At 45.8% G+C, this 21463-nt stretch overlaps 2 protein-coding genes across 2 annotated transcripts in view; one reads left to right on the forward strand and one right to left on the reverse strand.

Moving 5' to 3' along the window:
• RAD54L (RAD54 like) overlaps positions 1-5904 on the forward strand; it is a 25374-nt gene extending 19470 nt beyond the window's left edge. Inside the window, exons 13-18 of the mRNA XM_065891574.1 lie at positions 198-308; positions 469-592; positions 946-1024; positions 1338-1517; positions 5235-5398; positions 5494-5904. Coding sequence (XP_065747646.1) covers positions 198-308; positions 469-592; positions 946-1024; positions 1338-1517; positions 5235-5398; positions 5494-5704 — 869 coding nt within the window. The 3' untranslated portion in view covers positions 5705-5904. The remainder of the gene's footprint in view (positions 1-197; positions 309-468; positions 593-945; positions 1025-1337; positions 1518-5234; positions 5399-5493) is intronic.
• Positions 5823-21463, reverse strand: part of LRRC41 (leucine rich repeat containing 41) — a 19161-nt gene continuing 3520 nt past the window's right edge. The window contains exons 2-10 of the mRNA XM_065891570.1: positions 21045-21131; positions 19188-19258; positions 11930-13073; positions 8497-8757; positions 7790-7954; positions 7599-7697; positions 6935-7057; positions 6635-6710; positions 5823-6519 (exon numbers count right to left, since the gene is read on the reverse strand). Coding sequence (XP_065747642.1) covers positions 6300-6519; positions 6635-6710; positions 6935-7057; positions 7599-7697; positions 7790-7954; positions 8497-8757; positions 11930-13073; positions 19188-19258; positions 21045-21131 — 2246 coding nt within the window. The 3' untranslated portion in view covers positions 5823-6299. The remainder of the gene's footprint in view (positions 6520-6634; positions 6711-6934; positions 7058-7598; positions 7698-7789; positions 7955-8496; positions 8758-11929; positions 13074-19187; positions 19259-21044; positions 21132-21463) is intronic.

Below are 21463 nucleotides of genomic sequence, written 5' to 3' on the forward strand. Positions count from 1 at the left end.
TGGGAGAACACAGAACACACTAGTGAGCAAAATTGTCCACTCATGATCCCAGGTGGCACTGACTGCACACTGGGATTTGGAAACAAGCAAATCTGTTGCTGAGGAAGGTCTGGGTAGGCTTCTAGAGGGCGTTCTAATGAGCACTGAAGTGGAAACTTCGGAAGGCAATGTAGCTGGCATTTTGGAGTTTTTTTCAGATCCAGCTCTAATCTATGACAAGTGTGTGGAGGAAGAGGATGGCTTTGAAGGTACCTTGGACATATTTCCCCCTGGGTATAGCTCCAAGGCTCTAGAGCCTCAGCTGTCAGGTGAGTCCTTTCCTACCAGTCTTTGGGCTCCTCTGGGAAGAGGGGTGGGAGGTTGTCTCTTTGTGCTAGATCTATTCTGTCTCACGGCAGGATATCAAGAGTAAGAATCCTGGGCCATTGGGATGGCCTATTGGGTGCTGATGGTTGTTGATCTCCCCAGGTAAGATGCTGGTCCTTGATTACATTCTGGCAGTGACCAGAAGTCGCAGCAGTGACAAAGTAGTGCTGGTGTCCAATTACACTCAGACATTGGACCTCTTTGAGAAACTCTGCCGGGCCCGAAGGTAGGGAAGAGCTGTCAAAGGGGTACCTCTCCTACTGTATCCCTAGGAAAAGTAGGTGTTCTGATTGGTGGATACGGACCAAGATGTGGATGCAGGAGGGACTTTCCAGAAGATGTCTGTTCCTTTATTGCTGCAATGGCCATAACTCCATCTCCAAGCAGAATAGTCCTTTGTCCTTCCCATACTCCACAGGACAGTCCTAGCCCTTAGCTCCCTGCCACTCCCTTTGGGAGTTTAGGGTTTCAGGCTGTATATGAACAGCCTTCAAGCATGGTTAGTTCAGTCCCTTCAGTAGCTCTGGCTCCAAGGGGGCTCTGCTTCCTTCATGATTTTATCTTTGGATTCCCCTTCAGGTACTTATATGTTCGCCTGGATGGCACAATGTCCATTAAGAAGCGAGCCAAGGTTGTAGAGCGCTTCAACAATCCGTCCGTAAGTGCACAGCTCCTGTCCCCACACCACTAATGCAATAACATCAGAACTAAGGGTTGACAGAGAATCTACAAAGGGGCTCTGCTTTAGGTCTCTCTTGACATTTTTTTTCTGGTGGGTGTGGTAGGGTTAGGCTGATTGGTTGGTGATGGCTGTACTGGGAACTGACCTTGTGGGCTGGTAAACTGGCTGGTAGGTAGGCAAACTGGTGGTCCTCACAATTGGTCTGCACATGAGAGAACAGTTGGCTGGGCTGAACAAGATTCTTAGTTTGGGCTGTAAGTGGTTCTTTTTCTCCTTCTTCTCTTTCCAGAGTCCTGACTTTGTCTTCATGCTGAGCAGCAAGGCTGGGGGCTGTGGCCTCAATCTCATTGGGGCTAACCGACTGGTCATGTTTGACCCTGACTGGAACCCAGCCAATGATGAACAAGCCATGGCCCGGGTCTGGCGTGATGGTCAAAAGAAGACTTGCTATATCTATCGCCTGCTCTCTGTAAGGATGGTGATAATGGTCAGCGTAGGTGTGGGTCGTGGAATAAGACTTTCAGGACCACCTTGGGTTGTTTCTTATTGCCTCTCTTTGGCCCCTCTGCCCGTAACAGTGGCCAGGCTATGGGCTTAGCCTGGAGCTCTTTATTCTTCTTTTCTCTCCCTCTCTCACCACCCTGTTCCTCAGATCCTTCTTACTATGCCCTCTGGATGCCTGTGCAGTAGTTAACAAACTCCCCTGTGGCCTCATCCTTTTCACAGGACACTTGCTTTCTCTTACACCTGATTTCTTCTGTACCACCTGCCTTGTAGTCTTCTCACACCCAGTGTCCCACGGGGCTAAGAAGTGGTATTGGCATTCTCCAAGTTCTCAGTGATCAGTCAGACCATCCATCCTATAGTACGTCTTTTGAAGCTTATGTTGTCTTGACTACCCTCTTTTACTTGCTACAGTCATCTACCTTCTGCTGTTCACCTAATTCATCAACAACTTTGGATACCAGTTCAGTCTTCATTTCTTCTCCAAATCCAGCTATCATCCTGGCTGACTTCAAGGACCATGCAATTTTCCAGCACTCTGGCCTTCACGTTTCCTTGACTTCATCTCTGATGACCTCTTTAACTCCCCCTCATTTTTTTTTTTTTAACTTTATTTTTTATTTATTTATTTTTGGCTGCCTTGGATCTTTGTTGCTGCGTGCAGGCTTTCTCTAGTTGTGGCGAGCGGGGGCTACTCTTCGTTGTGTTGAGCGGGCTTCTTATTGCAGTGGCTTCTCTTGTTGCGGAGCACAAGCTCTAGGCGTGTGGGCTTCAGTAGTTGTGGCACGCGGGCTCAGTAGTGGCTCCGGGGCTCTAGAGTGCAGGCTCAGTAATTGTGGTGCACGGGCTTAGTTGCTCCGCAGCATGTGGGATCTTCCCGGACCAAGGCTCGAACCCGTGTCCCCTGCATTGGCAGGCAGATTCCCAACCACTGCACCACCAGGGAAGTCCCTTTTTAAAAAAAAAAAAAAAAAATTTATTTTTGGCTGCATTGGGTCTTCGTTGTTGGGTCTTCATTGCTGCTTGCGGGCTTTCCTGTAGTTGCTGTGAGTGGGGCCTGCTCTTTGGTGTGGTGCACAGGCTTATTGCGGTGGCTTCTCTTGTTTCAGAGCTCAGCTCTAGGCATGCGGACTCAGTAGTTGTGGCTCGTGAGCTCTAGAGTGCAGGCTCAGTAGCTGTGGAGCACAGGCTTAGTTGGTTCGTCGCATGTGGGATCTTCCCGGACCAGGGCGCAAACCCATGTCCCCTGCATTGGCAGGCGGATTCTTAACCACTGTGCCACCAGGGAAGTCCTCCCCCTCATTTTTTTACTCTCATTATTCCAAAGGCCACAGTATGGAACTTGTAACAGTACCCAAACTACACAGTACCCAGAACTTTAATTAATACCTATCATTCTACTCTCATTTCCTGTCCTTCCAGCTTTCTCATACCTCCTATATCTGTTTCAACCTCATGTCCCTAGTTACCCCCACCCCAGCTTCTCCCAGTCTGGCTTCCCTTTCTGTTCAGCCTGATTCTCATCGTGCATCCTTTCAGCCACTCTTCCCCTAATACCTACTCCATGTGGATCCTTATAGCTGTTCTCAGCTTCAGCTTCTGCGCCAGATACAGCTTGCGTTTACAGATTGGCGCTACCACAGATTAATTGTCCATTTTGAGCGGGGCCATATCTCATTTCCTTCACCAGCTACTTCAAGCCTTCACCATTTTCCTCAAGCTTCCTACCTGGCCCTGTCTTTCCTTCTTTCTGGAGAGACTTTGTCTTCTACTTCACAGAGAAAATGTAGGCTACCAAGCTTAAATTCTCTTGCCTAACTTCCTCTCTCTGTCAGTCTTTACACCTGCTCTTCCCTTCCATTCTCAAAGGAAAATCATTTCCTTCCTCTCTGTTCGAGGCTTATCATTCCAGCTCTGCTCTAGACCCTTTTCCTATCCTTTCCTTTCTTAGTTGATCAGTTTATCCTTTATTTCCCTGAAGTCTGTAAACATTGTCAAGTAGCTCTCACCTTAAAAACAAGTTTCTCAACCCTCTGTCCTATTGCAGTGACTACCTTGGGTTACTTTTCATTCACTGTCAGATTTTTCCAAAGCCTACAGATTTACTTCATCTCATCTATTCACTTATCTCACCAGTTATGCCACTGAACCTGCTTTCGATGTATTGGCTTCCTAATTGCTAAAACAAGAGACTCTTGATTTTTCTTCTTTGTATATCTGACACTGTTGGCTACAAATCTTAAAATTCTTTTCTCTTTGGAAACTCCACTCTGGTTTTCCTACCGCTGTGATTATATGCACTCATTATATTGACAAGTCTCTAATTAACTTTTTAGCCCAGATCTCTTACCTGAGTTCTAGACCCATATTTCCATCACCTACTGTATATTTCTACTTAAATGTCTTACGAGTATCCCCTTCTGAATTTTGTCATTTAATGGCTCTGTTATCCACCCAACCCAAATCTGGATATCATCCTACTGGACCATTCTCTGTTTCCTAACCAGATTCTAATTATACCATTAATTTTACCTTCTCAAAATTTCCTTAATCTAACCTTCCTCTCCATCCCATACTAAAATCATAGTCATCTGACTCCCTAATTCTTTACCTTTGGTCTTATCATAACCCATTCTTCACAACTACTTCTGGAATGAGCTTTCCAAAAATTCTAACTTTGCTTTTCACTTCCAAGACAAGGCCAAGCTCTTTAGCCTGGCATCCAAGTTTCTCCAGTATGGGGCTTTCTCAGTCCCAGCTCTTACGTACTGTACTCCTACCATCCTCTAGACAGGCCAGGCTCCTCACAGTCCTCTAATAGGCCAGGCTTATTGATTTTGTTCTTATACGTGGAATGCCTTCTCTCTTTCCTTGTAAACCATCTATTCATTTTTCAAGATTCAGCTCAAGGATAATCCTTACTTTCAAGCTTTTCAACATTATTCCATTCCACCATCCCTCTTGTGGGTCCCTGGGTATCCTATACAGATTTCTATCATTGTACCAATTATATGTCTCTCTCTTCCGCAGTAGTCTATGAGTTTAAGAATAAGGATCATATTGGATTCTTCTTTGTATCGTGGCATTAGCACAGGGCCTGGCATAGGATACTCAAATGACATTTACTTGAGTGAGATTTGGACTTGGTATGGAGATCTGCTGCTGCAGACAAACCTCAGCCCACCCTGAAGAAATTTAGCGAGGCCCTGGAATCCTCCATTGGCACAGAAAATATCCTGGGTGGGCAGACATGCACAAGTCATATTCCCAAAAGATAGACTGGGAAAATGGGCTTAGATCAGGGGTCCCCAACCCTTGGGCCGGGGACTAGAACTGGTCCACGGCCTGTTAGGAACTGGGCCGCACAGCAGGAGGTGAGCAGCAAGTGAGCAAAGCTTCATCTGGGGCTCCCCATTGCTCGTGTTAACCACCTGAGCCATTCCCCAACCCCCCACCCACCCGTCACCAGTCTGTATAAAAATTGTCTTCCACGAAACCACCAGTCCCTAGTGCCAAAAAGGTTGCAGACCGCTGGCTTAGATGAACAGAGTTATTGTTGCAAGACTCTTCTCATTCATCTCCCCTTCTCTTGGGTGGCTATAGTTTCAACCCCTGGGTTTTCCTGCCCCCTATGTTTGGAGGTGACTTAGCCCTGGCTTCCACCCCTACCCCCCACCCCCAGGCAGGAACCATTGAGGAGAAGATCTTTCAGCGTCAGAGCCACAAGAAGGCACTGAGCAGCTGTGTGGTGGACGAGGAGCAGGATGTGGAGCGGCACTTCTCTCTAGGCGAGTTGAAGGAGCTGTTTACCCTGGATGAGGCTAGCCCCAGTGACACACATGACAGGTGGGTGGAGTGCCCTGCTGGCCATTACCTCTGAACACCCTACACAGCATGGAGATGGGATCTACAGTAACCGCAGCTCTGTCCTCTGCCTGCAGGTTGCGCTGCCACCGCTGTGTCAACAACCACCAGGTCTGGCCACCCCCTGATGGTTCTGACTGCACTTCAGACCTGGCTCAGTGGAACCATAGCACTGATAAGCGGGGGCTCAAGGATGAGGTACTCCAGGCTGCCTGGGATGCTGCTTCCACTGCCATCACCTTCGTCTTCCACCAGCATTCCCATGAGGAGCAGCAGGGCCTCCACTGATAACAGCTGGTCTGGTGTGTAGCTGTTAGAGGAAGAAGTTGGGGAAAGGGGGCTCCCTGCCCCATAGGGCACTGTTGAATTTTGTTCTCTGAGAGAAAAATCATCAAGAAGGGCTGCATGATGTTTGCCCAAAATTTATTTTATAAGAAAAACTTTTTTGGTTAAAAAAAAGAAAGGAATAAAGGTATGAAAGGGACTGAGGCCTGGGAGCAGCATGGTGAGCCCAGTAGAGGAGAGGCCTGGTAGTGGGCACTCGTACACTTCACTAAAGCCTGGGTAACTGCTTGAGGAGGGAAAGCAGGAACCCTGGGGCAGGGAAGGGGGTGGGGGCTGTCCTCAGTGATTAATGACCACTGTGACCTCCTGGCCCAGGGTACTGAGTAAGGAGCCCAAAGGCTCTAAACCCAGTTGTGGGAATGCCTTTGCTGGGCCCCATCAAGGCGTCCAAGACCTCAGTGCAAGGGCAAAAGGAAGAAGGAGAAAAAAGGTGACAGAAAGAGAAAGATAGAATTGGTAGTTGGGAGTTCTGGGCAGCCCATGCCTCAGCCCCTGCAAGCTGACGGTACTGAGTATGGGCCTGTGAGGCATGGGCCCATCACATGGTGCTGACATAATCTGCGAAGGCTTGGGATGAGTCCCACGAGTCGCTAACCACATGGCAGGTGGCGCGGAGCCGTCGGATGGCTTCCCTGGCTGTGACTGCATCCTGGTCCAGCCAGTTCTGGAAGAGGCGCAGGTGACCAAAGGCCCCACGGCCCCAGCGCTCCAGCCGCTTGGCAAACTCCAGAAGCCCATCTGGCTTGATGCAGTTGGAACTGGTAGGGGTGAGAAGGATTAGACACCCAGGAGTCAACTAATCCCTGGTCTGTGTCCCTGCAGCTCCATCCCTTGTCGTTGTCCTCCCTTCACCTTCCCCACACCCACATGTACCTGATATCCAGCTGACACAGAGAGGAGGATGAATCCTCTGAGAATACATCTGCCAGGGCCAGTAGGCCAGCATTCCCTGGGGAGAAGGGGAGAAATACTCATCACCTCTACCCAAGAACAGGGAACAAGGGTATCCCAACCCAGTTCTGGCTGGGGAGAAGCCCAGACTCCTAAAGCCCCAGCACAACTATATCCCAACCCCCGTCTTCCCAGTGGAGAGGTGTAGTCCTTCACCCACTGAATTTCTAGGTCAAAGGACTGGCTCCTTCCCCCTCTCCCTCCTCAGGGCCCTGCCCCCACCCAGGCGGTTCCCTGGCAGCCGGAGGCCCTTCAATGTGGAGTTGCCCTTCATAGCAGCAACCATCTCAGGCAGAAATTGGGCCGGGCGCTTCTCAAACAGACGGCAGAAGGAGAAGGTAATCTCTGTCAAGAGAAAGTGGAATAAGTTCTGATGGCAGGATGAGAACTGGTGCTGCCTCTCCGGCCCAGGGCCTTAGCAAGGGGTATATGAGCATTTTACAGAGTCCCAGAAGGAGAAAATAATTTGTCCAAAACCCCAAGCAAGGCTGCAACTAAGTCAGTATTCAAACCAGAGATTGAGCCTACAGGGGAGGCTCTCTGCACAGACCTCCATACACTTCCTTCTATGCAGGGGTGGGCATTAGCTACAAGTCTATGAGGGGGCTCCTGGCAGCACATTTATCCCTTCCCACCACCATCATTTGTCAGCCACTGGAAGGTAAGAAAAACTTTCAGGTGAAGCACTCTCCAAGTGAGTAATTTCTCATGTTTAGTATAGGAAGAGTTGAGTAGGAGACCCTTTAGAAGGAAGGTGATGCGGCTTTTGTGATCATTTTATAGTTGACCTAAGGCCAAGAACAGAACAGTGGCTTGCTCCTTCAGTGAGACCGTGGCAGATCTGCAGTGAGGACCCACGAATGCCCCAGGCTCTGGATGAACTTACCTTGAAGAGTCAGATTCTGGAGCAAAAACAGCACCTCGCTCTGACAGTCAGCCAGATTCATGTCGTGGAAGCTCAGCCTTTTCAGAGCTAAGTTGTACTCTGGATCGGGAAAGTTTATGGACCTTAGTGTTCTCAAAGAACAATGCAAAGTCCCCTTCTATTCTCCCTTTACCATTCTAACTGGGTCCTACCTTTGAGTGTCTGCAACACAAGCCCAAAATCTTGGGGAGAGGCAAAGGTGGCACTATCCAGGGACAGCTGCTGCAGAGAACCTGAGGCCTTCAGTACAGAGCAGAGCAGTGGGGCTGGCTGGGCTCCCCGTGGAAATCCCATCTCCAGCTGTTCCAGGCAGTTTTCTGGATATGGTAGGGAGAGAAGATTACAGCTAGTCATTGCTACTTCTCTTCCATTGCAGGTCCCATCCTGTCCTTAAAGGATTCACTGAAAAATCATTTACTCGTCTACTTGTCCTTGAGTGCCTACTATATGCGAGGCAGTATGCTAATATCCGATTTAGTCCTTGTCCTTAATGGTGCTTTTAATCCAAGAACACAACTAATCAGACACAAGTAGAGTATGCAGCATGGTGGCATATGAGACATGCAGGAACTAAGGGGACATACAGCATGGGGACCCAATCTAGTCTAACGGTCAGGTCTGTTCTTGGTTCAGACCCCTTTCTGGAGACAGATCTGCCATAGTCACTCCCTACGGGGCTAGTGTTGGTCTGGGATCTATCCAACCCATGGTTATCTTTAAGAACAGGCTCTAAAGGCAACAAATTACAGATAAGCCAGCAATGTGTGGTGACTGGCCTGGATTAGAGATCTTTTGCCTTCCCCACACAAACAGACCTGCACACGTCTGTGGAGATAGACACACGCGCATAGTACTTCACCTGGTATCTCCTCATCCCCAATTATGTGGCTAGGGGGCCCTGCATTCCCTGGTACTGCAGGGTTGTCCCTCTGGCTAGGGTGGTCGACACGAATAGAGAGGACCCGCAACAGGGGCAGGGCTCGCACAATGGCACGTGTCAGCTCCAGGATGGGCAGTGGTGAGAACAGGTCACTGAGATGCAGGGCACGGAGGCGGCATCCAGCCTGGCTTGACAGGGCCCGCAGGCTATCTAGCAGGCGGAAGATATTAGAGCCCAGGCCTATGGCAGGAAAGAGATTGGGTCAGTCATGTGGGAGTATCAGTAGGGGTAATACTCAGATACAACTCCAAATATTTCTGTTGATAACTACCAAATCTGAGCTTTGGGTCAGATTATTTTAAATCATTCTCAGCTATTCATCCGTTGTCTTGCTTTTTCCTCAGGTAACCAGCTTACTGATGCCGCCTCTACTGGGCCATGCCCTCACACATCAGTCAGGGCAGAGTCACAAAACAGAAGATAGGATGTGGTGGGACAGCATGTGGCTGCTGGCTGAATGATGGGCCCAGACAGCAGCAGAGATCTCTGGACTTTTCCTATACGTCATGGGGAACATCTGAAAACTAAGCAGGAGAGTGACAGTGATCCAGTAGGGAATACTTTTAAATTCATTGGGTGGGAATAGGGCCGAAAACCATAACCACATCCCACAGAAGGGAGTAGGATCCAGAAAGGTTAGGGCAGTTGCTTAATGCCACAGAGCAAATAATTCCTTGGAAGCCACACCTTTATCTCTCCTTGGACTGAGCAGGCTCCTTTTGATTCATTCATTCAACTAAACCTTACCCATGGTAAGCACCTGGTAAGCATGTTTTTCTGCTAGGGAGTCATGAGCAGCAGATCTTGTTCCTGCCTATACAGCCTGATAACAAAAGCATATGATGGGAACTGGGGAAGTAGAGTGCTGTGGAAGTAAAAGGATGGGTACTTAACACCCAATTTAGCCTTCGTCAGTAAAGACTCTCTGGCTGAGTCCTAAAGAACATAAAAGAGAGGCTAAAAGGAGGAGGAGTGACTGGCAGAGTGAGCTTGGCACATATCAAGACCTGAAGGAGAAAGAGTGGCAGGTTCCAAGAACTGAGAAATACTCAATGTGGCTGGTGTGTAAAGTATGAGGGAGGGACGATTCAACTATAGAGGTAAGCAGGGTAAGAACATGAATGGTCCTCTAAGTAAAAACATACAGTGACAAGAAGCCATTGAATTTTTAGATGTTTGACAGATTTGCAGTTTTGAAAATGCTTGGGTTGCGGTGTAAAAAATGAGTTGTATGGTGTGTATGGAGTCAGAAGGAACTGCTGAAATGAATCCAGATGAGAGGTAATGGTAGTCTGAATTAAGAATGTGGAGATAAATGAATCTGAGAGATTGTACCACCTGGTAGCCAAATATATGTGGCGTAAGAGAATCCAGGCTGCTTTTGAGCAACTGAATCTGTGATGTCACTGAGAACAGAAGGAAGGTCTGTTTAGAAGGAAGAAGATGCATTCAGGTTGGGGAGTGTGTTTTATGAATCCTGTGATATCTAGTTGTCAGATGGATAAATAGGTCTGGAGTTTAGGAGGAGGATCTGGGCTAATGTCATAAAATGGGGGTGTCTTCAGCATAGTTGGTCTTTGAAACGAAGTCCAGGAAGCATGTGTAAACTGGGAGAGTTTTGAGGATCTCTGAACATTAAGAGAGAAGTAATGTCCAGAAAGGGAGGAGAAAAAAATTCAGAAAATTTTGAGGTAGTAGAAATGAAACTATTTCACGAAGAAGACAATACTTAATAGCAGATGATGCCGAGAATTAATTTAAGATGAGGACTGAAAGGTATATATTGGACTTAGCAACAAGGATGACGTTGGTCACCTCGAGGTCCTTGATGCAGTAGACAGGGTGTAAGCAAGGCTGGAGTGGCTGTGAGAAAAGAGGGCACAGATGACTCTTAAGGTTGTCTCTGAAGGGCATGGAAGAATAGGACAGTAGTTAATAAATGGAATAGACGGAGGTGGTGGTGGTAGTTTTTGGTGGATACCTGATTGAGAGAAGAGAGGCAGCATTAAGTGGTTTATAAGCATGAGTTCTGGAGCCAGGTTACCTGGGTTTGAATTCTAGCTCTACAATTTACTAACTTATCCTGGGCAAGTCACTTGACCTCAGAATTGTAAGGATTAAATTAGTTGAAGAATATTTAAAGGGGCTTCCCTGGTGGCGCAGTGGTTAAGAATCCACCTGCCAATGCAGGGCACATGGGTTCAAGCCCTGGTCCGGGAAGATCCCACATGCCGCAGAGCAACTAAGCCCGTGTGCTGCAACTACTGAGCCTGCACTCTAGAGCCCGCGAGCCACAACTACTGAAGCCTGCGCGCCTAGAGCCCACACTCTGCAACAAGAGAAGCCACTGCAATGAGAAGCCCTCACACCGCAACAAAGAGTACTCGCCGCAACTAGAGAGAGCCCGCGTGCAGCAATGAAGACCCAACGCAGCCAAAAATAATAAAATAAATTAAAAAAAAATATTTAAAATATGCCAGATGCATAGTAGGCGGTATATAAAAGTTAGCTCTTATTGAGGCATTTGAAAAATGTGCTTTCCTAAGGAGGTAAGAGGGTATGTATCCAGAGCACAGGCAGAAGAGTTAGCCTTAGATAGGGCAGCCATTTCTCCCATTGTGATGAAGGAAGAAAGGAAGAGTGCAGGTGTAGGAGTTTCTAGGTTGGTTAACAAGTTGAAGGAGTTCATGTGTGATGGCTTCTATTTTCTGTGAAGTAGGTGGTCATCTGCTGAGAGGAAAAGAAGGGTTTGAAGTGGTAGGGTAGGAATGGAACTGATGTTGCAGAAAGGGTTCATATGAGGATGAAGACCATGAATGTATATAGTAGCACCAGTCTGCAGTTGTGTGACTTTTCTCTAGCAGTGTTCAGCAACCTAGGCAGATGGCTGGATTTAGCCAGAACTGAAATTTGGCTAGCTGGGCGCAACCAGATGGGAAAGAACTGAGGGCTGTTTTGCAGGTTGCTGGTCTGATTTAAAAAAAAAAAAAAAAGGTATCCCACACCTTTTTATATAGCTGCTTTGGTATGACAAGATCCAACCTCAGTCCTGGTTGGCCCTGTGTACACTATATTCTCCCACCTGTCCTTGGTTTGCCTACCATATCTAAGGTAGACTCATTCTTCAGATTCTCATTGTCCCTCAGGAACCCCTGCTTCCAACTAAATCAAGCCTGTAGACCTTGTGTTCATCTTCTCTAGCACCGACAGTCTGCCACTATATCACGTGTGTGCCTTCTGCCTCCCTGTGAGGAGGCAGCTTCCTGATCATACCCCCTATTCCCCTCCACAGGGTTGGGCACACAGCTGGTGCTGCTGGGAGACCCAACCCCTGCCCCTTCAGGGCACTCACCATTATAGGAGAGTGTGAGGCTCTCCAGAGACACCCAGGAGCTCAGCAGGTGGCACAGTGTCAGAGCCGCCTCTGTGGAGAGTGGAACCGTGAAGAGCTCCAAGGTGGAAATGCTGCGGAATCTTTGGGAGGCCTCCAGTGCTGGTAGCCCCAGGCAACTGGGATCTGATCCATCCAGTGCTCCACAAGCCACTTCCCCGATCTCCATCTCTTCCCCATCCTCTTTCTCACCCGCCACAATGAAAACAAAGTCATATAGGTCTTCAGATTCAGCACCAGACCCCTGACGGGTGCGAGCACCCTTCTTCCCTGCAGCTCGCTTAAAACGCTTTAGGGGCTTAGGCTGTGGGGCTGAGCTAGCTGGAGCCCGTTTAGATGAGGATGTGGAAGAAGAAGCAGAGGCAGAGGAGGTGGTGGCTGGAGCAGAGGGTGGGCGTTTGGTGCCAGGAGCCTCATGGGAAGTGGCTGGAGGGAGCGGCTCCCTCTTAGGGTCTGTCCCGCCTGCTGTCAGGCTCTCCTGTGTGCTCCGGCGTGTTACCCGAGCGGCAGGTGCGCCTCTGGCCGTCTGCTTGGCTTCACTCTTCCGCCGGGAGGCCATCAGGGCTGCAGCACATCGCTCAGCAGCATCCCGGCGAGGCCGGCGTGAGCCCAGCAGGAGGGACCCTTCATCTCGGGATGGGGCCCGGCCTCGGGAGGCCTCTCCACAGAGGCGGCAGGGTGGGCCACCGGGGCCTGGCTGCCAGAAGCCAGCACTCATGGTGAGGATAAGAATGAAAAGGGCTGACTCAGGTACAGGCCAGGAGTACAGCGACACCTGGCTGACAGCCCCATGGTGAATAAGCTGATGCAACAGCTGCCGAAGTGACTGCTGAGCAGCCACATCAGAGAAAAGCAGGTGGCGGAACTTGAGGGTGTGCAGGGAACTGGCCAGGGTCTCCAGAACCCTGCGATTGGGCTCAGCCACCAGCTCAGTCGCACCCTGCAGCATGTTGCAGATGGTGAGCTGCCGGACATGGCGGGAGCTATGCAGGAGAGGTGAGAAGCGCTGGTCACAAAGACGCCTGTCAGAAGACACATCAATGGTCCCACGTAGAACATGGGAAAAAAAGGCCTCCATAAACTTGGCTCGCCAACAGGTCACGCTCTGAAAGCAGAGAACATTCCAGACAGCTGTGATACTAAGTGCTACCAATGGAACCCAGTTTCCTTCCTTCCAATAGCTAGCTGGTTACTGAGCCAGGTAACATTCTAAATAACGTATGCAAGTTCATTTAATCCTCACATCTTTGAGGTATATATTACTATTAGATCCATTTTACAGGTAAGAAAACCAAGGCACAAATGTTATTGCCTGTGGTTACAGTTAAGGAGCAGGATTAGGATCTGAACCCAGGAGGGAATTCCCTGGTGATCCAGTGGTTAGGACTGTGAGCTCTCACTTCTGAGGTCCCAGGTTCAATCCCTGGTCGGGGAACCAAGATCCCACAAGCCAAAGGGCATAGCCAAAAAAAAGGATTGGAACCCAGGAAATTTGGTTCCAGAGACTGTTACTATAGTGCCTCCCAAGTGAAACATTCAACCCTGCAAGTTCTTCCACACTCATTTTTAGAACCTGATCCTAACTTTCCATTCTTAACACTACCACCTTTGTTCAGACACCTGGCTACTTCATTAGCTTCCTGATTCCTCTGCTTGTTCCCCTTCCCAAACTTTTGCACAAGTCCACTGGGTTCATCTTTGTATTAAAAAACAAAACTCTGATTACATTATTCTCCTTTAAAACCCCTAATGTCTCCCCACTGCTTAGGGGATCAGTGCTGCAACACATTTGAAGTTCCTCACGCTGGCAGGGAAAGCTGTCCACAATATAGCCTCTGCCTACCTGAGAAGCTTTATCTGCCACACCTTGCTCATGAATGCTTTGCTCTGGCGAAACTGGTCACCTCACTGACCCAAACGTGCCTTTTTTCCTTTCCTACCTCTGCCAGAAATGCTCTCCATTGCCAGATCAAATAGACTTCATGAAGACCTACTAACATTTTGCTCTTTGAGGCTGTTCGTCTCATTGAGTGTCTGCCCCACTTTCTACGCCTCCCCCCTACCTCTCATGTTGGTACTCTGATACTGACTACTCAGGTCTTAGATGTTGGTACATATGTCTCATGGTGTTGAGTCTCTTCCTGTATACACATCTCATCCCAACCAGATTAGAAATTCCTGGAGAGGAGGCAGCAACTAGAAAACTAGTGCCTTAGTTTTCTCCAAGGCAATACTTTGCTTTGATGGGTATGAGATTTCATCACACTATTCTGATACATTTAGAAGAACTGAACACAAGTGATTTTTAAGCTTTGATATACATCAGAATTTACTGTGGAGCTTTTTCCCAAAATTCATATGCCATGTACCCAGACTTGGTGATTATATTATGTTACATCTGAGGTAAGGTCCATGCATCTTTATTTTTTAAACCTTCCCCAGATGATTCTGATGTATATATCAGAGATTAGGAATTACTGCTACCTACCTCCAAAGGACACATTGAGACAAATACTGATATTTCTCTAAGTATTTCTCTAAGTCCCCATTCTCTCCTAAGGTGCATAGAAAGTCTGATGACTTTGATAAAAGTGCCAGCTCTGCCACTATACTCTGGACCTCTTTAAACCTCTTTCTTCATCTGTAAAATGTGGATAATATCACCTGCTTCACAGGTTTGTTGTGAAGATCAAATGAGACAGTGCAAGTTTAAAGCACCTTGTAAACTGTAAAATACAAAATGTAACTTCTGTTGTTAATGATAATAATTACCCCACATGGGAAATGTGAAATGGACTGGATGGAGGCAGAGCCTGTTAAGCAGGGTGCTTATTCAACCTGAAGGTAGTGGGGCCTGAGGTTCCCAAAGGCTAAAAATAAGATACTTCCTTTGGTATCTACCCTGCCTCCGTGCATTCCCTCATACCAGATTGACCCTCAGTTTATATGAGGTTCTTGGCAGGCAGGAGGTGGGCCCCTATTCTCAGGCAAAAGTGTCATTCCTTTTGCCCTAGCTATTCCCCAAGACCCTGCTGTGGTAATAATTAGGAACGACTTCATGTTTAAGCTAACTGCATGGCAGCAACAAGTGAGAAAGGCCCGTCCAGCAGCAGTGTGGGGGCCTGAGGGCAGCAGAAAAAAATACCTGGCAACCAAATCTCTACTCAGCCTTAAGTGGAAGCTAAGAGGGTATTCCTGAATCCTTTAATCCTGCCTCATTCTAGCACTTTTTTCACACATTTGCTGGCCCACACAGCCTTGAAAAATACTTGCAGGTATCCCTAGCAAGGCTTCAACTTCACAAGTGAAATAGATGGTTACCATGAGATCTGGGCCTAAAATATGGATAAATATGTGAACATGAACCAAGATATTGTGGCTGTTTCCGACTATAAGGCATGTGGAATATGAACTTTAGATAACTAAATACTAGGGTTTTTCAGACATTTTATTGGTTTACAAAGACAATAGGAGAGAATATTTGAAATTGGAACACTCCAGACCTGTGATAACCACAGTGAAAGCAGCATGACATAGTGATTAAGAGCATGCACTCCAGAGCCAGACTGCCTCAACTTGAATGTCCAGTCAGCCATTCATGAACTGTCACCTTAGGTAAGTCACTTTTCCTCTTTCTGCCTCAGTTTCATCATCTGTAAACTGAGGAACAAAACTATACCTACATGACAGAGTTGTTGTGAAAATTAAATAAGTATGTAAAATTAGTTGACTATTGCAATGGCTTCTTTCTCATGAATTAATGCATAAGCAGATAGCAATTCACTGCATTTTATTCCATCACCACCTTGTAGAAGATTCTATGCTAAAACTTCAAAGCTGAAAAATACCTGAGAGATCTAGTCCAAACCACTCATTTTGTGGACCTGTACACTACAGTTCATACACTATGGTTCAGACAATGCAAAGTGATTTAAATACTTTCTTTTGGGGGAGAGTAGGGGAAATAAGGCACCACCAAAGAGGTGACATGACATTTGCTTACCAACACAATCAGTCCTTGGCCCATCCACAACGGGCTGGCAGCTCAGGTACTGGTAGGGAAGGAAGAAGTGTGTACAAACTAGGGAGAGCTAAATATTTTCTTGTACTAAATTGTTAGAGCCTGCAAATGCTCATAAATTATATATCGTCCACTGTTTTTCTGATAACAGAAATATTGTTTGTGGAACTATAAGGAAGCAAATCAAAAATCATGTGTAAACCAACTTTTTGGAGTGTATATGTATATGTGATGAGCTATAGGTATTTGTGTTTATAACACTGAGACAATTCTGAACAGTTTCAAATGCTGGGCTTTTTTTTTAAACATTACTTATCACCACATCATTAAACATTTTTACCACCACGTATTTAAATATTTTTAGAATGACTTTATTAATATTTTGAAAATATGGATGTACTATATTTAATAATTTCTATATTATTGAATACTTAAATTGTTTCTAGCTTTTTATATTAAACTTTGCTGTAATGAACATCTGGAAATAAATCTTCACGAGTATCTCAATTTTATATACCATAAGATATATACTTCTTAAAATTTCTAGTTGAAGAATTTGAATATTTTAAAGACTCTTGACAATTATCACCAGATTGCCCACCAAGAAAGTTGTAACATTTCTGCTCCCACCACCAGCATATTAAAATGCAAGTCCTACCCACCCCTGGAATTATCTTTTAAAACAAAACCAAATTAAAACAATACTTCACTAATTTAAGAGGTATAATTTTACTTTCCCATTTTTTTATTATTAATGAGATTGAACATTTTTTACTTTATTGGAGATTTTTGTATATTCTGAAACTTGTCCAAATCTATATTCATTTTATTCTACTGTTTGCCTGTCTTATCTTCTGTATCCTTTTATATTGCAAATATTGTTGCAAACATTCTTTTACGTGCCTTTTAAATTGTATTTATAGTGTTGGCATTTTATGTGGCCAGATGTGTCCATATTTTCTTTTTTGGTTCTGCCTATTTACTAGCACTCTCCACCCTGAGATTAGATAACCAGTCACCTTTATTCTTTTTTAAAACTGTTTTGTGCTTTTACTTTTTACAATGTAATCTTTAATCTATATAGAAATTGAGTATATTGTAAAGTGAGGCTCTAACTTTATTTTTTCCAAATGGTTAACCAGTTACTAGAGAACCACTGATTGAATAATCCTTCATTTCCCCATTGCTTTGTCTCCAGAATATCTATTTTATTCTGCAGATCTCTTAATACACATATACACTAGTACTACACAGTCTGAAATACTATTGCTCCATAAGCAACCAGGTACTCTATCTTGCTCACCACTGTATACCTAGAACCTAGCATAGTGCCTGGAACTGAATAGTCACTCAATAACTGTCTGAATTATGAATGAAGTGAAGGTTACTGTTATGCAAAAGTGGGAAGTGGAAGCAGACACCCTCTGGAATGGATATAATGCTCCAAGTCAGGACTTCTGTGTAGGTGACTGTTAGGCCACCAGGCCTGGGGCTTCCTATATATTCTGAAATACTCTGAGACAAGGAAACAGATAACAAATAGACATTCCTTCCCAGGAAGCTTGAGATAATGGTGGAAAAAGCCTTCTCAAAGAGAAAGATATTACAGTCTCCATCACCTGTTAGTCAACCATACTACTTGGGAGACACTGTGACAAAGTGAATCTCATGTTTCTTTAAAGGTTGCAGGAAGCTGTTGCCATTTCTTAACATTCTTGTGTCCACTTCCCTTCCTCATAAGGCCTAACTCCTATACATAATGCCTGATAATTTCATTGGGCCTCAATGTCATTATGCTGAACTCCAGGGGCTGCATCTACATCTAGAAGTGGAAAAGCTGAAGGATATGGAGCTGAATGTTATTACTGAACCTAGTGTATCCCCACAAAATAAATCTCCAATTTCTGATAAGAGCTTGTTCTCTTGTCATTTGGCCTCATTCACTATATAAAGCCCAGTTCAAATACTACTTCCTAGGCAAGACTTTCTTACTCCCTTTTCCTTCAACCTTCTCACTACACTCGATCATACCACTTGGCCTACCATACATGATGTATTTGTTTGCAGATTTCCCCACTAAACTGACAGTTCCTCAAGATTAGGGATTGTGTCTGTACCTCTAATATTCAGCATAAGATGTGGTATGTGGTAAGTTTGAGTAAATGTTTATTGAACTCAATCTGTCCTGTCACCGAATTATGGAGCAGTAAAAGGAATTCTGTTTAAATGAGAGCTCCAGTGAGTTATATTTGAACCAATGAATAATAGAATCTTATTATTCTAAGGGCTAAGAGGACCCCTAAAAGTATCTTGTCCAATATCTCCAACAATGCCAAACTTCTTCTATTGATACAGTACCCTTGTGTCAGGTGGGGTTATCCAGACTCTATTAAACACTTAGTGATGGGAAGCTTATTACCTCTGGAATTAGCTTGTTTCATCACCAATAACCTCAGAGTTTAAAAATTCTACAGTTTAGCAAAAATTTATCCTCCTTTAGCTTCCACCCAGAACAAGTCTGTTAATCCCTCTTTCAAATATTTCAAGACAGTTCATGTTCCCCAAGTCTTCTCTTTTTCAGGAAAAACATCTCCAGTCTTCCAAATGTGACTCACATGATGTGGCTTTGACTTCTTTCTCCATACTCCAGGGATAGCCTGACCACTGCAGAGTCAAGCAGGTCTATCATCCCCCTTGTCTTTCAGTCTACATTATAGTTACATTAGTTCACACAGCTCAGGATACAGTCATTATATGAGTGGCTTTAGCACAATGTAGACTAAACCCCCTTAATCTTTTTTATTCTAGCTGCTGCTGAGCCAGACCCCTCCACCCACTACCCTGAGGTCATGCAATTAGAATTTTTTAGACTCAAGTGGAGAGTTGGTTTATTCTGCTAAATTTCATCTTGTTAGGTTTGACCATTGCTCCAGCCCTGTCAAGATCTGAATCCAGGTTCTGCCATCCATTGTGATCACTACCTTTCCCTGTTTTGTGTCACCTGCAAACATGGTGAACAAGTCAGTGACAAATGTCAAATGAAAAGAACTTCGTGACAAGCCATCAGAGACCTCTTCCCAAATTCATTCCATGCCTGCCCCTGCACTTTACCAGTACCCAGCTTGTATTTGTGTGCTATTCCTGCTTTCACTGTGCAAAGTCAGGCCAGAGTTCTACCTGGTTGGTGCCTTAACTTACTTCCAAACTGGAAGGCCTTGTCTTCATCAGCTCATCCCATAGTCGGCGCCAAATGGCCTGAGTGGAGAGGCCTGTAGAGAGAAATATCACATTTACTTGGCTGCTCCTTGGTCTCCATGAGTGAAGTACATCAGCCTTTTAATGTCCTTTTCTAGGTTCACAGGAGCAACATGGCAGAGTGGTAAAGAGCACTGGCTCTAACAACAGACTGCCTGGCTTCAAACATCAGCAAACCATAGTCTAGCAGTATAACCTTGGGCAAGATACTTAATTTTTCTGTACCTCAGTTTCCTTATCTATAAAATGTAGTTGTTAATAGCAATTTCACAGAGTTGTTGAAAATATTAAATGAGTTTCCCCAGGTAAAGTGCCTAAGACAGTGCTTGGAACAGGGTTAGTTAGATGAATGTTAGCTGTTAACAGATGTGTCCAATGAGGGGTTTGGGAGGCAGCTTGATAAATTAGAAAAACTAATTCAAAAGATTCAAAAGGGGCTTCCCTGGTGGCGCAGTAGTTGGGAGTCCACCTGCCGATGTGGGGGACACGGGTTCATGCCCCAGTCTGGGAAGATCCCACGTGCCACGGAGCGGCTGGGCCCGGAAAGCATGGCCGCTGAGCCTCTCCGCAATGGGAGAGGCCGCAGCGGTGAGAGGCCCACGTACCGCAAAAAAAAAAAAAAAAAAGATTCAAAAGATCTGGGTTCAGGACTTCCCTGGTGCTCCAGTGGTAAAGAATCCTCCTTACAATGCAATGGACGCGGGTTCGATCCCTGGTCAGAGAACTAAGGTCCCGCATGCTGTGGGGCAACTAAGCCCACGTGCCACAACTACTGAGCTCGCACGCCTCAACTAGAGGGCCCTCATGCCACAAACTACAGAGCCCACGCGCTCTGGAACCTGCACGCCACAACTCTGGAGCCCACATGCCCTGGAGCCTGCATGCCACAACTAGCGAAGAGAAAACCCACATGCCACAACTAGAGAGAAGCCCGGGCGCCGCAATGAAAGATTCTGCATGCCTCAATGAAGATCCCGCGTGCTGCAACTAAGACTCAATGCAGCCAAAAATAAATAAATAATGAATTTAAAAGAATACATTGTCGTAACTGAAGTTTATTAAAAAAAAAAGATCTGGGGCTTCCCTGGTGGCGCAGTGGTTAAAAATCCTCCTGCCAATGCAGGGGACACAGGGTTCGAGCCCTGGTCCAGGAAGATCCCACATGGTGCAGAGCAATTAAGTCCGTGTGCCACAACTACTGAGTCTATGCTCTAGAGCCCACGAGCCACAACTACTGAGCCCGTGAGCTACAACTACTGAAGCCCATGTGCCTAGAGCCCATGTTCTACAAGAGAAGCCACTGCAATGAGAAGCCCGCGCACCGCAACTAGAGAAAGCCCGTGTGCAGCAACGAAGACCCAATGCGGCCAAAAATAAATAAATTAATTTAAAAAAATAACTTAAAAAAAGAAAGATCTGTGTTCAGGAATTCCCTGGCTGTCCAGTGGTTAGGATTTGGTGCTTTCACTGCCGGAGCCTGGGTTCAATCCCTGGTCGGGGAACTAAGATCCTGCAAAAGATCTGGGTTCTATTTGGCTTTGCTATTAATTTTTGTGTGCCTGTGGTTTCTTTTTTATTAGTATAATAGGGATCACATACTTGTTTTGTGTTTCACAGGACATTGAGAAATCAGATAAGAAAATAGGTGTGAAAAAAAAAAAAAAAAAAAGAAAATAGGTGTGAGGGTACTTCTGAAAAGCATGAAGTTCTATGCAGGTATCAGGTGTAATATTTACCTGAAGAACATCATGGTGCCTTGCTTACAATCAGTGACTGAAAAAAAGACAGAAAAACACTCACCTTTCTTGAGGGCAGTTTCCTCAATCCTCTCCAAGTAATATATATTGAGCAGAGGTAAGATGCTTTGAAGTATTGGGCCTGGGAGGGCTACAAAAACCAAACATAAAATTTACTTTTTTCTCCCAGAGTTGCAAGCATTATTTATCCTACTGGAAAGGAAAACAGAAGGGCAGACTTCTCACTTGACGAGTGGAACTTATAGAAGCTAACCTAAGTTTAATTCAAACTCTGGTCCACTTATCTTCAGCCACTTAGTTGGCAGCTGGAATTTCAGGGGCATGCATGTCTTCAAGGGTGAGATAATCCCACAAAGCAAGCTGATAGGCTCATTTAGGAGCTGGCAGTTCACTTCTGCCCAAGCCTAATGGACCATTCCTCATTTAAAAGGTCCTTTTGAATATGTGTGATTTAAAAAAAAA

The sequence above is a fragment of the Phocoena phocoena genome, chromosome 1 (assembly GCF_963924675.1).
Source record: "Phocoena phocoena chromosome 1, mPhoPho1.1, whole genome shotgun sequence".
NCBI lineage: Eukaryota > Metazoa > Chordata > Mammalia > Artiodactyla > Phocoenidae > Phocoena > Phocoena phocoena.